Raw genomic sequence first — 16,281 nt, 5'->3', positions numbered from 1 at the left:
CTGGTCACAGCTGATCTCCAGCTGGAGCGCTCAAGGGCCAGGGTTTCCCAGTTCTTGGTATCTATGCCAGAGTTTTTAAGGTTGCCTTTGAGCTCATCTTTCAATCTCTTTTCCTGCCCACCAACATTCCGTTTCCATTCTTGAGTTCGGAGTAGAGCAACTGCTTTGGGAGACGGTGGTCGGGCATCCGGACAACATAGCCGGTCCAGCGGAGTTGGGCATATGGAGTATTCGTGGCAATTTTGGTCTAAATCCTTCATTGTTGTAGGTGAACTATTATTTATTTATTTATTTATTTCACTTATACCCCGCCCTTCTCACCCCGAGGGGGACTCAGGGCGGCTTACAGGGAGGGCACAATTAGATGCCCAATCACACAACAAGTAATCCAAAAAATATAACAATTCAGCAGTTAGATTAAAACATCAATACATAGTAAAATCATAAAACCTAAAACAATCTCATGTCAGAGTCCATATATCAGAGTCCATACATCCGTTCTATTCCATTTGTCCTTGTCTATCGCCAGGTCCTTGAGTTAGTTGTCAGAGTGACCAAAAGCTTGGTCCCACATCCAGGTCTTTAGTTTTTTCCTAAATGCTAGGAGAGAAGTCGCCGATCTAATCTCCCCGGGGAGTGAGTTCCACAGGCGGGGGGCCGCCACTGAGAAGGCCCTGCTCCTCGTCCCCGCCAGCCTCACTTGTGAGACTGGCGGGGTCGAGAGCAGGGCCTCCCCAGAAGATCTTAAACTTCGAGGTGGGATGTAGAAGATCTTAAACTTTGAGGTGGGACTAAAACTCCCAAACTCAAGGTCTATGCCCACTAAATCCTTCCAGAATTTTCTGTTGGTTGTGGGAGTCCTATGTGTCAAGTTTGGTTCAATTCCATCATTGGTGGGGTTCAGAATGCTCTTTGATTGTAGGTGAACTGTAAATCCCAGCAATGCAAATCCCAAATGACAAAATCCATGCTTTTTGAGTGATTTTCACTCCTTGGGGTAGTAGATATATTGTGTCCAAATTTGGTGACAATTCGTCCAGTGGTTTTTGAGTTCTGTTAATCCCACAAACGAACATTACGTTTTTTATTTATATAGATTATTAGCATAGCACGGGAGACAAGATGGAACTATGTTCTATGCAAAATTCACACACAATTGCTTTGCATAGGAAATAACAGTCTCTGTATCGGAAACAGAACTTTCTGCCACGGGATATTATTTTCCGTAGACAAAATGGAGTTCCTGGTCCAGAGAATGCTGCCGAATGCACAAAATTATCTTAGGTGAATTTTGTGCAAAGTAAGTCTCAAAAATGCAATTTTCTTACCTTCTCACCAAAGTACTTGCACCTTGTATTGTCGAAGGCTTTCATGGCCGGAATCCATGGGTTGTTGTAGGTTTTTCCAGGCTATATGGCCATGTTCTCCAGAACATGGCCATATAGCCCGGAAAAACCTACAACAACCCTACTTGCACCTTCTCTGAGCAAGAAAACAAGCACAGAATGGCGTTGCTTGCTCCGAAAGATCTATTAACAAGCCCAATGAATGAATTTTCTGGCCGAGCAATGATTTGATCCTGCATAAGAGCCGCGCCAGGCTTGTAGTCTCAAGCTCTACGTGGCACCGAATCTCTATATTTGACTGTACAATGAAGGAGAGCTTAGGCAGTATGTGCCGTACAATTGAACAGGGAGATGATTTGCTTCCTCCAGGAATCTCGGAGATGTGCTCGGATTCTGGTTAAGGAGATGTACCCCTGCTTTGCAGGGATTTCCTGCTGGGTGAATAAATCAGGAGCGGATGACAAGCCGGAGGATGAGATGAGGCTGGGACAAGCCTGCTAATACCTTCTACAAGTGGGGAGGAAGGGGGATTTTGCAAGGAGCAATTTTCTTTCTCCAGACACACCGCACCGTGAGGCAGCGGCGGTTCCCCCCTCCATACCCACCGCTATTAACCCAGTCTGCAGGGCTGAATTGACCAATCAATCATGGTTTAATTTCGAAGCATACCGAGACTTACCTGGAAATGACTGTCCCCTGGACTGAATGGGATGTCATTTCTAAGGCAGTATACATAGAATGGCATGGGTGGTTGATTAATATGGGTATGTTCCTTCGCTACTTCGCGACTTGCTGTTTTACGGTTTTTTGTAAATATTAATATAAAACATAATATATATACGTACATTACAATGGGCCTCAGAAAGGGAGGTTGGCATGTGGGCCGGAACTCGCTCCACCGGCTCCGCTTGCCCTCCCGTGACTTGGAGCACTTGTGAGGCCGCTCCTTCTCCCATCCTATTCCAAAAGTGCCTTTGGAGCTGTAGTCCTACCTCAAGGTGGGAACCCTGACGATTCGACTTCTCGCTGTGAAGCTTTTGCTCAGTTCTTTACAGACAAAGTCGCTTTGATCCGTTCTGGTCTGGATACCATGTTAATGGCAGTCTCTGAGGATGTAACACGAGCACCTGCTTGTCCAGTTTTGATGGATTCATTTCAATTGGTGAAACCCGAGGATGTGGACAAGATACTTGGAGGAATGAGGCCAACCACATGCATCCTGGACCCCTGCCCATCCTGGCTTCTAAAGGAGGCCAGAAGGGGATTGGCTGAGTGGGTTAAGGTGGTGGTTAATGCTTCCCTTCGGGAAGGCAAGTTTCCAGCGAGCTTAAAACAAGCTATAATAAAACCGCTGTTGAAGAAACCATCACTGGACCCCACTAAATTCGACAACTATCGGCCAGTTTCCAATCTCCCCTTCTTGGGCAAAGTCTTGGAACGTGTGGTGGCCTCACAACTCCAGGTATTCTTGGTAGACACGGATTATCTAGACCCGGCACAGTCTGGCTTTAGGCCGGGACATGGTACCGAGACAGCCTTGGTCGCCTTAGTGGATGATCTGCGCCGGGAGCTCGACAGGGGGAGTGTGTCCCTGTTGGTGCTGCTCGACCTCTCAGCGGCCTTTGATACCGCCGACCACGGTATCCTTCTGGGACGCCTCGCGGGGATGGGTCTTGGGGGTACTGTTTTGCAGTGGCTCCGGTCATTCCTGGAGGGTCGATCTCAGAAAGTGTTGTTGGGGGACACCTGTTCAACCCCACAACCATTGTCTTGTGGGGTTCCTCAGGGCTCAATATTGTCTCCCATGTTGTTTAACATCTACATGAAGCCGCTGGGGGAGATCATCCGGAGTTTCGGGGTATGGTGTCATCTGTACGCGGATGATGTCCAACTCTGTCACTCCTTTCCACCTGCTACTAAGGAGGCTGTCAAGGTCCTGAACCGGTGCCTGGCCGCTGTGACGGTCTGGATGAGGGCGAACAAATTGAAATTGAATCCAGACAAGACAGAGGTACTCCTGGTCAATCGCAAGGCCGAACAGGGCATAGGGTTACAGCCTGTGTTGGATGGGGCCACACTCCCCCTGAAGATGCAGGTTCGCAGCTTGGGTGTGATCCTGGACTCATCGCTGAGCCTGGAACCCCAGGTTTCGGCGGTGACCAGGGGAGCATTTGCACAGCTAAAGCTTGTGCGCCAGCTGCGCCCGTACCTTGGGAAGTCTGACTTGGCCACGGTAGTCCACGCTCTGGTTACATCCCGTTTAGACTACTGCAACGCTCTCTACATGGGGTTGCCTTTGAAGACAGCTCGGAAGCTCCAACTAGTCCAACGCTCGGCAGCCATGATTTTAACAGGAGCGGAGCGCAGGGAGCATACAACCCCCCTGTTGCGCCAACTCCACTGGCTACCGATCTGCTACCGGGCTGAATTCAAAGTGCTGGCGTTGGCCTTTAAAGCCCTAAACGGTTCCGGCCCAAGCTACCTATCTGACTGCATCTCTGCCTATGAACCCACCAGGAGTTTGAGATCTTCCGGGGAGACCCTGCTCTCGATCCCGCCTGCTTCTCAAGCTCGGCTGGCGGGGACGAGAGATAGGGCCTTTTCTGTGGTGGCCCCCCGGCTTTGGAACACCCTCCCCATAGAGGTACGATCAGCCCCTTCGCTGATGGTGTTTCGGAAAAGATTGAAGACATGGATGTTTAAACAAGCATTCGGTTAATCCGTTGTAACGAATTGTGATGACTAAGGATTGGTTATACACGGACGATGAATTTTGGATTACGATTCGTTATGAGATGCATAGGATTGTTATTGGTGGCCCAATAATTTGTACTGTATATGTGTTTTATGCTTTTAACTGAATATTGTTTTTTAAATGTTGTAAACCGCAATGAGTCGCCGATTTAGGCTGAGATATTAGCGGTATACAAGTGCATTAATAATAAATAAATACATCCAGAGAGCCCTTTAGACTCAAACAATGATGGATCTGGATTAAACCTGGCATGAATACTCAATATGCCCAAATATGAACACTGGTGGAGTTTGGGGGAAATAGAGCTTTGCATTTGGGAATTGTAGTCACTGGGATTTATAGTTCACCTACAATCAAAGAGCATTCTGAACCCCACCAATGATGGAATTGAACCAATCTCGGCACACAGAACTCCCATGACCAATAGAAAGTACTGGAAGGGTTTGGTGGGCATTGACCTTGAGTTTTGGAGTTGTAGTTCGCCTTCATCCAGAGAGCCCTGTAGACTCATACAATGATGGACATTTGGGATTTGTAGTTGCTGGGATTTATAGTTCACTTAAAAACAAAGAGCATTCTGAACCCCACTAATGATGGAATGAACCATACTTGGTGCACAGAACTCCCATGACCAACAGAAAATACTGGAAGGGTTTGGTGGGCATTGACCTTGAGTTTTGGAGTTGTAGTTCACCTACATCCAGAGTGCACTGTGGACTCAAACAATGATGGATCTGTACTAAACTTGACACAAATACTCAATATGCCCAAATGTGAACACTGGTGTAGTTTGGGGAAAATAGACCTTGACATTTGGGATTTGTAGTTGCATTCACTCCTGGTTTCCAGAGTCATAGTCCAAAAATCTAAGCATCATGCTCATTCTCTATCTGAACTTAGCTGTCCACTTGGAATTCCTTCTGCTTTCAAGAGATGCTGAGCCCTGTCTCAGGGTTGGTTTCAAAATTAATTTGCATTTTTCTCCAAAATTAATTTGCATTTAGGTGCTTATCTACTAAGCCCTAAACGGTTTGGGACCCGCCTACCTGCGTGACTGCATCTCTGTTTATGAACCTACACGATCTCTTCGATCATCTGGAGAGGCCTTGCTCGTGATCCCACCTGCATCGCAAGCGCGATAGGTGGGGACGAGGGACAGGGCCTTCTCAGTGGTGGCCCCTCGACTCTGCAACTCTCTCCCTAAGGACATCAGGCATGCCCTAATGCTGGCAATTTTTAGGAGGCGCTTGAAAACATGGCTGTTCCAGTGTGCCTTCCCAGAATAAGGAAACCCCAAGCATTATGTCCCCAAATGCACTTTACTAGAGATCCAGGATATCTGCTTGCCCATCCTCCTCCAAATACCTACCCTTTTCACCTGGTCATGCCCAGCATATTTTTTTTAATTTTAATTATTACATTTGGCCCTGCCATAGATTTTAATACATCGTGGTGTGTTGTTAATGTTTATTGCTTTGTTTTTGAGTTTATTTTATTATTTATTTATTTATTTATTTATTTACTTCGCTTGTATACCGCAATTCTCAGCCCAAGGGCGAGTCATTGCGGCGTACAACATAGAAAAACAGGTGCAAAATACAAAACATAGTGTAAAATAATCCACAAATCATCATTATCAAAAAACATCTCATCAAAACATCAACGTTACTACAAAAGCCAATTCCGAGTCGTCTCATCGTCAAATTCACAATCCGATATCATTTCCGTTGTTCCATTCCTATGGTCAGATTACCAGTCATTGCACTTCTATTCAAATGCCTTCTTAAACAGCCAGGTCTTTAACTTCCTGCGGAATATCAACAGGGAGGGGGCTAGCCTGATGTCTACGGGAAAGGTGTTCCACAGCCGAGGCGCCACCACCAAGAAGGCCCTATCTCTCGTCCCCACCAGCCGTGCCTGTGACGCAGGCGGGATCGAGAGCAGGGCCTCCCCGGAAGATCTCAAAGTCCTGGTGGGCTCATAGGCCGAGAGGCGGTCAGTTAGGTATCTTGGGCCAGAACCATTTAGGGCTTTATAGGCCAAAGCCAGCACCTTGAATTGAGCCCGGTAGCAGATCGGCAGCCAGTGGAGCTGGTACAGCAGGGGGGTCATATGCTCCCTGCGTCCCGCTCCTGTTAATGATATCGAGCTGCTTTTAGCGGGGTCTCCTTGAGAGAGAGAGAAACCCGAGGACCGCGCCTAAAGGGCTCTGGGTCCCTTGGTGAGGCCAGCGAGAGCCAATCCAAAGAGTAAAAATATTACAAATAATAATGCCTCATCCAAGTGGAAGAAGTTTCTTTTCAGCAATCGAGGTTTATTGTGATTCAGCTGAGATCAGATGCATTACAGGAATCATTCCACTGTAAGCATGGTTTTACAGAATTTCCAAGCATTTTTATAGTACACAGACAAAGGAAAACAGTTTCAAAAATCCCGCCCGCCCTCTGTCAGCCGGCTTCGTGCTGATTGGCTGGCCGCGGAACAGCTGGGAGGAGGCTTGGCAGCATGCCTCGCCTCTGGACCAATCAGCGGGCTCCGCTGCCTCTGGGAGGCCAATCAGTGCCTTCCTAGCGCCTCTGAAGATGGACCAATCGGCAGCCAGGAGGCGGGACGAAGCTTGGCAAAGACTGAGGAAATGACAGCCTTAAGGGGAATGTGAGGCTTTTGTCCTCACCTGGCGGGGTGCCTGATAGGGGAACAATAAGTTTCCTGGTCTGTGATGGGATTTGGGAGGAAGTATGAAAAGAAGCTTTCGGTGGCATTTGGACCTCAAAAGGGGGATCAACAAAATACCTAAAAATGAGTCAATCAGTCTGTTCTTCCTGTTGACCCTCCTCTCATCTTACTGTCTGCTCTGAAAGTAAGTTTGAGAAGGAATCAATCACGGGCCCATGCAAATGTAAATATGGACCGTTTCGGGAGGACAAAGGATTTCCTCCCTGTTACAGTAATCCTCGGGTCACATTCTTTTTGGGGCAAAGGGTCAGAGAGGAGAAGCAGGGAGGGGGACCAGAGTACATTTCATTCCATTACATACATTTCATATATTCCATACATTTCATAAGGCAATCCCACCCCTATCCCCAGCGAAAGTTTATTACAATATTGGATCTTTATTATAACGCAAACTGGAGATCTCGTAGTCCTTTGGCAAAGGTGCGTGGAAACTGAGGCTGCTTGCAGTTCATGAAGCAGAGAGTCAATAAGAAAAAGGCAGAAGCCCAGTGATGGGCGCTGGGTTGGGTAGTAGCAGAGTCCATAGTCCAGTGCATAAAGCAGAGAGTTCACAAAGAGGAAACAGGAACCCAGTTATGTGCGCTGGGTCAGGAAGCAGCAGAATCCATTGTCCGGCCCATTGGCGAACTATAAATACTTGGGAGGGGGAGAAGGAGATGCTCGGCATCATTAGTATCATGGCTGCCGCACGTTGGACCAGTTGGAGCTTCCGGGCCGTCTTCAAGGGCAACCCCACGTAGAGAGCATTGCAGTAGTCTAAGCGGGATGTAGCCAGAGCGTGGACTATCGTGGCCAAGTCAGACTTCCCGAGGTACGGGTGCAGCTGGCGCACGAGCCTAAGCTGTGCAAATGCTCCCCTGGTCACCGCTGAGACCTGGGGCTCCAGGCTCAGCGATGAATCCAGGATCACACCCAAGCTGCGAACCTGTGCCTTTTGTTGTATTGTTTGTTGTTGTTTTTACTGATGTTGTTTGTTGTTGTTTTTACTGTTGTTGTTTTTTTTATTTGGGCTCGGCCTCTTATAAGCCGCACTGAGTCCTCCGGGAGATGGTAGTGGGGTATAAATAAATGTTTATTATTATTATTATTATTATTATTATTATTATTATTATTATTATTATTATTATTTGCTTCGGCCCTATAAGGTCTCTGGAGAAAGGGACCACGGATCCATCCATTAACCATTAGGGGGAAAACAGTTAGGGGTTTCTTCAGCCAAGCTTTTCCCCCTCCTTGACTTTTGCACCTGGAATTCCTGATGCTTTGGGCACAATGTTCTCCGCTGCGCCTGACGTCGCACGCCATTTTTCATGCCCAGGCGGCAGGCAGGGATTTGATTGAGCTCAGGTATTTGCAGCCCTTTCACCCTCCAATACTCCCGCTGTTTTTTTCAGTTATTACATTTCTATCCATCATCTTTGTTTGGAGCCTGTTGCCGTTGCTGCTGCTGCAGTGCGCAGCTGAAGCCGCATGGGGCTTGCGCAGTGCTCCAAGCTCGGTCTCACAAGTTGCCTTCATGGCAAAGAGCGCCAAAGAGGCATGGCTGAGCCCTTTCCGAAATATCGGCCTCTGGATTTTGCTGGGCTTTCGGTTTGCTGAATTTCATTTTTGAACTGGATTTTGAATTATATATTGCATTTTTTTTAGTATTGTCAATGGCTTTGGGTGTCTCTTCCAGTCATGGGAGTTCTGTGTGCCAAGATTGGTTCAATTCCATCGTTGGTGGAGTTCAGAATGCTCTTTAATTGAAGGTGAACTATACATCCCAGCAACCACAACTCCCAAATGTCAAGGTCTGTTTTCCCACTAGTGTTCACCTTTGTGCATATTGAGTATCACTGCCAAATTTAGTCCAGATCCATCACTGTTTGAGTTCACAGTGCTGTGTGGATATAGGTAAACTACAACTCCAAAGCTCAAGGTCAAAGACCACCAAACAATTCCAGTATTTTCTGTTGTGGGAGTTCTGCGTGCCAAGTTTGGTTCAATTCCATCATTGGTGGAGGTCAGAATGCTCTTGGATTGTAGGTGAACTATAAATCCCAGCAATTACAACTCCCAAATATCAAGGTCTATTTTCCCCAAACTACATCAGTGTTCACATTTGGGGATATTGAGGATTCGTGCCAAGCTTGGTCCAGATCCATCATTGCTTGAGTCTACAGTGCTCTCTGGATGCAGGTGAACTACAACTCCAAAACTGAAGGTCAATGCCCACCAAGCCCTTCCAGTACTTTCTCTTGGTCATGGGAGTTCTGTGTGCCAAGTCTGGTTCATTTCCATCATTGGTGGAGTTCAGAATGCGTTTTGGTTGTACATGAGCTATAAATCCCAGCTACTACAACTCTCAAACAACAAAATCAGTCCCCCCCAACCCCACCAGGCTAATGACAGTGGATCCCTTCAAGGTATGGGGGTTTTGTGTGGGCCCCAATTCTATTGTTGGTGGGGTTCAAGGGTCTCTTTGATTGTAGGTGAACTATAAATCCTAGCAACAACAACTCCCAAATGTCAAGGCCTATTTCCCCCAAACTACACCAGTGTTCACATTTGAGTATATTTGCATATCCATGTCAAGATTGGTCCAGATCCATCATTGTTTGAGTCCACAGTGCTGTCTGGATTTAGGTGAACTACAACTCCAAAACTCAAGGTCAATGCCCACCAAACCTTTCCATTATGTTCTCTTGATAATGGATGTTTGGTTCAATTCCATGGTTCATGGAGTTCAGAATGCTCTTTGATTGTAGGTGAACTATAAATCCCAGCAACCACAACTCCCAAATGTCAAGTACTATTTCCCCCAAACTACACCAGTGTTCACATTTGGGCATATTTGCATATCCATGCCAAGATTGGTCCAGATCCATCATTGTTTGAGTCCACAGTGCTGTCTGGACGTAGGTGAACTACAACTCCAAAACTCAAGGTCAATGCCCACCAAACCTTTCCATTATGTTCTCTTGATAATGGATGTTTGGTTCAATTCCATGGTTCATGGAGTTCAGAATGCTCTTTGGTTGTAGGTGAACTATAAATCCCAGCAACCACAACTCCCAAATGTCAAGGTCTACTTTCCCCAAACTACACCAGTGTTCACATTTGGGCATATTTGCATATCCATGCCAAGATTGGTCCAGATCCATCATAGTTTGAGTCCATGGTGCTCTCTGGATGTAGGTGAACTACAACTCCAAAACTCAAGGTCAATGCCCACCAACCCTTTCCATTATGTTCTCTTGATCATGGAAGTTTGGTTCAATTCCATGGTTCATGGAGTTCGGAATGCTCTTTGATTGTAGGTGAACTATAAATCCCAGCAAGTACAAATCCCAAATATCAAGGTCTACTTTCCCCAAACTACACCAGTGTTCACATTTGGGCATATTTGCATATCCATGCCAAGATTGGTCCAGATCCATCATAGTTTGAGTCTATGGTGCTCTCTGGATGTAGGTGAACTACAACTCCAAAACTCAAGGTCAATGCCCACCAACCCTTTCCATTATGTTCTCTTGATCATGGAAGTTTGGTTCAATTCCATGGTTCATGGTGTCCGGAATGCTCTTTGATTGTAGGTGAACTATAAATCCCAGCAACTACCACTCCCAAATGACAAAATCAACCCCCCTCAACCCCACAGTTGTTCAAATTTGGGCAGAAGGGGTATTTGTGCCAAATGTGGTCCAGTGAATGAAAATGCATTCTGCATATCAGATATTTACATGGGAATTCATAACAGTAGCAAAAATCACAGTTCTGAAGTAGCAATGAAAATAATGTCATGGTTAGGGGTCACCACCGCATGCGGAACTGTGTTAAGGGGTCACGATATTAGGAAGGTTGAGAACCACTAGTCTAACCAATGAGGAAAATATGTATGTACAAATTGAGTGGTTTTCTCATTTCTCTGCCATCGGAGAAAGTTTAACTTTCTTGATCTTGGTTTTCCTTTGCAGAGTCGGAAACATGCGAGCAAAGTGCGGCTTTACTACATGCTCCATCCATTAGACGGAGGCTGTCCGGCAAAGAAGCTGCGGTCAGAAAATGTGAGTTTCCTCATTACATCCCTTACTGTTTGCTAAATAGGGCCAGAGTACTCAGGCTGCATCAGAAAACATATCCAGGAATTCTCAAAGAGGGGATCTACCTAGGAATCTTCATATTTATTTATCGAGTCATCAGCAACCAGTTTTTTCTATTACATTTCTAACAGAACAAAGCAAACAAACAGACAAAATACAAAAATACAAAATATAGAATACAAAATTTGTGAGTTTGGTAGTTGATTAAATGTCCTTTGACCAGTATCTGGCCACTTGGAGTGCCTCTGGTGTTGCCGCAAGAAGGTCCTCCAATGTGCCTGTGGCAGGGCTCAGGTTGCATTGCAGCAGGTGGTCAGTAGTTTGCTCCTCTCCACACTCGCATATCGAGGATTCCACTTTGTGGCCCCATTTCTTGAGGTTGGCTCTGCATCTCGTGGTGCCAGAGCGCGCCTTCCAAGTCGCTCCGTCTTCTTCTGTGTGCCCAGGGGGAGTCTCTCATTTGGTATCAGCCATGGGTTGAGGTGCTGGGTTTGAGCCTGCCACTTTTGGACTCCCACTTGCTGAGATGTTCCAGTGAGTGTCTCTGTAGATCTTAGAAAACTATTTCTAGATTTGAGTCGTTGACGTGCTGGCTGATACCCAAACAGGGGATGAGCTAGAGATGTCTCTGCCTTGGTCCTTTCACTGTTGGCTGCTACTTCCCGGCGGATGTCAGGTGGTGCAATACCGGCTAAGCAGTGTTATTTCTCCTCTGGTGTAGGGCGCAGACACCCCGTGATAATGCGGCATGTCTCATTAAGAGCCACATCCACTGTTTTAGCGTGGTGAGATGTGTTCCACACTGGGCATGCATACTCAGTAGCAGAGTAGCACAGCGCAAGGGCAGATGTCTTCACTGTGTCTGGTTGTGATCCCCAGGTTGTGCCAGTCAGCTTTCATATGATATTGTTTCTAGCACCCACTTTTTGCTTGATGTTCAGGCAGTGCTTCTGAACAAGAGCACGGTCCAGAGTGACTCCCAGGTATTTGGGTGCGCTGCAATGCTCCAGGAATCTTCATTTGGAAACAGGAGTGTCAGTTACATATGTGTTTATGTGTTTGAATGATGGGCTGCAAGCAACTGTGGTGGGCAATTAAAGCATAATGCAGGGTTTTGCCCAATTCACCTGATCTGGACTAGATGGCCTTTGTGGTCCCTTCCCAAACTATAAGTGTGTTTACACTATTGAATTAATGCACTTTGACACCACTTTGACTTCCATGCCTCATAGCTATGGTATCATAGGAGTTATAGTTGGGCACCTGCACTCTTTGGCAGAATGGTCTTGTAAAACTACAACTCCCACAGTTTTGTGATATTGAGCCAAGGCAGTTCAAGTGATATGGAACTGCCTTGATTCTACAATGTAGACCAGGTATGGGCAAACCCAGGTTATGACACCAGATGCAGCCCCTTGGGCTCTTTTCTCAGCCCCTCCTCTCTCTTACCATTCTATCCTTCCTTCTCTCTTTTCTTCCCCCTTCCCTTCCTCCCTTCCTTACCTGCCTCTTTCCCCCTCCCTCCTTCCTTCCTTTCCACCCTTTCATCCTTCTTTCCCTCCCTCCCTCCCTTTGTCTTTCCTTCCTTCTTTTCTCTTTCTCCTGCCCGCCATTCCCTTCCACCCTTTCATCCTTCCTTCGTTCTCTATTTCCATCCTCCTGCCCTTTCTTTCTTCCATCCATTCTTCTCTTCCACCCTTTCAATCTTCCCTCCCTTTAGTTTCGTTCTCATTTTCCTTCCTCCTTACCTCCCTCTTTCTCCTTCCATCCTTCCCTTCCACCCTCTCATCCTTCCTTCCTCTCATCCTTCCTTCCTTCCCTCTCTCCCTCTTTCTTCCTTCATTCCTTCTTTCCTCCTTCCCTTCCCTTTTGTCTTACCTTCCTTCTCTCTTCCCTGCCTCCTTCCATCTCTCCCTCTTTCTCCTTCCATCCTTCCCTTCCTCCCTTTCATCTTTTTCTTTCCTTCTTTCTGTCCTCCTTCCCTCTCTACTTCTTTCTCCTTCCCTTCCTCCCTTCCTTCCTCCCTTCCTCCCTTTCCTCCCTCCTTCCCTCTCTCCCACTTTCTCCTTCCATCCTTCCTTTTTGCCCTTTCATCTTTCCTTCCTTCTCTCTTTCCTTCCTCCTTCCTTTCCTTCCTTCCCTTTCTCCCTCTTTCTTCCTTCATTCCTTCTTTCCTCCTTCCCTTCCCTTTTGTCTTCCCTTCTCTCTTCCCTGCCTCTTTCCATCTCTCCCTCTTTCTCCTTCCATCCTTCCCTTCCTCCCTTTCATTCTTCCTTCCTTGCCTTTCTTTTTCCTCCTTCCCTTCCTTCTTTCCATCCTTCCCTTCCTCCCTTTGATCTTTTCTTTTTTCTTCCCTCTCTACTTTTTTCTCCTTCCATCCTTCCCTCCCTTCCTTCCTCCCTTCCTCCCTTTCTTCCCTCCTTCCTTCTCTCCCTCTTTCTCCTTCCATCCTTCCTTTCTGCCCTTTCGTCTTTCCTTCCTTCTTTCTTTCCTTCCTCCTTCCTTTCCTTCCTTCCCTTTCTCCCTCTTTCTTCGTTCCTTTCTTCTTTCTTTCCTTCCTTCCCTTTTGTCTTCCCTTCCCTCTCTCTTCCCTACTTCCTTCCGTCTTTCCCTCTTTCTCCTTCCATCCTTCCATCCTTACTTTCATTCTTCCTTCCTTGCCTTTCTTTTTCCTCCTTCCCTTCCTTCTTTCCATCCTTCCCTTCCTCCCTTTGATCTTTTTTCTTCCCTCTCTACTTTTTTCTCCTTCCATCCATCCTTCCCTCCCTTCCTTCCTCCCTTCCTCCCTTTCCTCCCTCCTTCCTTCTCTCCCTCTTTCTCCTTCCTTCCTTCCCTTTCTCCCTCTTTCTTCGTTCCTTCTTTCCTCCCTTCCTTTTTGTCTTCTCTTCCCTCTCTCTTCCCTGCTTCCTTCCATCTTTCCCTCTTTCTCCTTCCATCCATCCTTCCTTCCTTACTTTCATTCTTCCTTCCTTGCCTTTCTTTTTCCTCCTTCCCTTCCTCCTTTCCATCCTTCCCTTCCTCCCTTTCATCTTTTTTTTCTTTCCTCCTTCCCTTCCTCCTTCCCTCTCTATTTCTTTCTCCTTCCCTTCCTTCCTCCCTCCCTCCCTCCCTCCCTTCCGTCCTTCCTTCCTTCCTTCCTTCCTTCCTTCCTTCCTTCCTCCCTCCTTCCCTCCTTCCCTCCCACTTTCTCCTTCCATTCCTCCTTTCTGGCCTTTCATCTTTCCTTCCTCCTTCCTTTCCTTCCTTCCATACCAGCCCTCCTAGCAGGGAGTGCTAGCATGTGGCCCCCAAGTTAGAGAGCCCCCTAACATTCTATAATGAGTGTTTTCACTGAACATGGCTCAAGGTAACAATGGGCGCTCTCCACTATTTCCAGCTTCTTCAGCACTCTGATCATTTTTACTCTTCGTAAAACTTTGGAAAGCCATCCATGCCATGGAGTGTTCCTAGCAAGGCTTTCTTCCTCCCACTCTTTCCCTGAGTTGCTGGAGGGCCGCGTTCACGAGGAGGAGCGCTTGCGGCCCTGCAGCCTTTCATGCTCGGGCGCCTCCCATGCTCCTCTCATTCTGAGCCCATCGCATGAACCGCTCCAGTTCGTTCTGCCGGCTGTACAAGATGGGCTTTGAAGTTTCCCAACGTTCCTTGGAAAAGAGGCTCTGTGAATTAGCAGCGCGTCTAGACATGAATATGAAATCGGAGGAAGGCAGGCGGTCGTGGCGTTGCGGGAGACGATTGCAGCACCATGAAACTTTAATGAAGTGATGTGGGGCTGGAAATGCTTTTCAGGCATCAAGGGGAGGTTTTGACAAAATGGGGTTGTGTCAGAACGGCAGGATTCATCCGTGGCACACCGCGCGGCAAGTCAACAAACTGCCGTGGCCTTGGGCTGATTCAAAGGCTGGCTTTTGCATTTAGCCCAAGAAAAGAGGGGATCCTGCATGTACCCTCCAATTGTCCTGGTTTGGATAGGACAACCCTGGTTGAGTCTCTGCCATCCACTTTGGCAGGAAAAACGAAATGCAAAGATACAGAATGGGGGATGCCTGGCTCGAGAGCAGTACGTGTGAAAAAGATCTTGGAGTCCTCGTGGACAACAAGTTAAACATGAGCCAACAATGTGATGTGGCGGCAAAAAAAGCCAATGGGGTTTTGGCCTGCATCAAGAGGAGCCTAGTGTCTAGATCCAGGGAAGTAATGCTACCCCTCTATTCTGTTTTGGTTAGACCACATCTGAAATATTGTGTCCAATTCTGGGCACCACAATTCAAGAGAGATATTGACTCTAAGCTGGAATGTGTCCAGAGGAGAGCGACTAAAATGATAAAAGGTCTGGTGAACAAGCCCTATGAGGAGCGGCTTAAGGAGCTGGGCATGTTTAGCCTGAAGAAGAGAAGGCTGAGAGGAGATATGATAGCCATGTATAAATATGTGAGAGGAAGCCACAGGGAGGACGAGGGAGCAAGCTTGTTTTCTGCTTCCCTGGAGACTAGGACGCAATGGAAGAATGGCTTCAAACTACAAGAGAGGAGATTCCATCTGAACATGAGGAAGAACTTCCTGACTGTGAGAGCCGTTCAGCAGTGGAACTCTCTGCCCCAGAGTGTGGTGGAGGCTCCTTCTTTGGAAGCTTTTAAACAGAGGCTGGATGGCCATCTGTCAGGGGTGATTTGAATGCAATATTCCTGCTTTTTGGCAGAATGGGGTTGGACTGGATGATGGCCCAGGAGGTCTCTTCCAACTCTTGGATTCTAGGATTCTATGATTCTATCCCATCTTTTCAGCCTCCCCTAAAATGTCCCAGTTTCTCTGTGCTACTGAAAAGAAAAATGGGTTCCCCTAAAACTGTGGAGACCAAAATCCACTGATTGTGGTAATGTGAAAGTATCTAAATTAACTCAATGTATACATTACAAATACACATATCAACAAAATATTGAGCTGCCACATTCACATTAAGCAGAAACAATTGGTTCTTCTCTTGAAATATGTGTTAGGGCTAGAAGAGGAATCGCGGAAGCACTGAATAATGGACTCTGGAGTCACCGGTAAAAAGCAGGTTTCAGCTTTACTTGAGCAGTTCATAAATCAACACACACCATCAGCGAACAGACGCGAAGAACAACAAAGCAAAAGAGATAGGCACTAAAGACAAACTGCAGCTGGAAAGGAGTTATCTCTGACACTCCCTAATTCTTCACAAATGAAACTCAGGGTCACATTCTTACAGCTCTTTTGTGTAAACATACATCCTGGCAATACAATTCTATTGCAGTCTATTACAATCACAATCCTATCACATAAAATTGCATTTAAACATACATCATACATAAATCATACACTGGAACCCCAGGTCTCGGCG

At 46.8% G+C, this 16,281-nt stretch overlaps 1 protein-coding gene across 3 annotated transcripts in view; it reads left to right on the top strand.

The window, feature by feature from the left end:
• The window catches only part of ZMAT4 (zinc finger matrin-type 4), a 339,798-nt gene that overhangs the window by 174,699 nt on the left and 148,818 nt on the right, over positions 1 to 16,281 (top strand). For all 3 annotated transcript variants that reach the window (XM_067470600.1, XM_067470599.1, XM_060787295.2), the window contains exon 3: positions 10,797 to 10,886. In XM_067470600.1, coding sequence (XP_067326701.1) covers positions 10,797 to 10,886 — 90 coding nt within the window. The remainder of the gene's footprint in view (positions 1 to 10,796; positions 10,887 to 16,281) is intronic.

The sequence above is a fragment of the Anolis sagrei genome, chromosome 7 (genome assembly GCF_037176765.1).
Source record: "Anolis sagrei isolate rAnoSag1 chromosome 7, rAnoSag1.mat, whole genome shotgun sequence".
NCBI classification, from domain to species: Eukaryota; Metazoa; Chordata; class Lepidosauria; order Squamata; family Dactyloidae; genus Anolis; species Anolis sagrei.
Note: the sequence above shows the minus strand (reverse complement) of the source record. Positions and strands in the feature narration are given on the sequence as shown.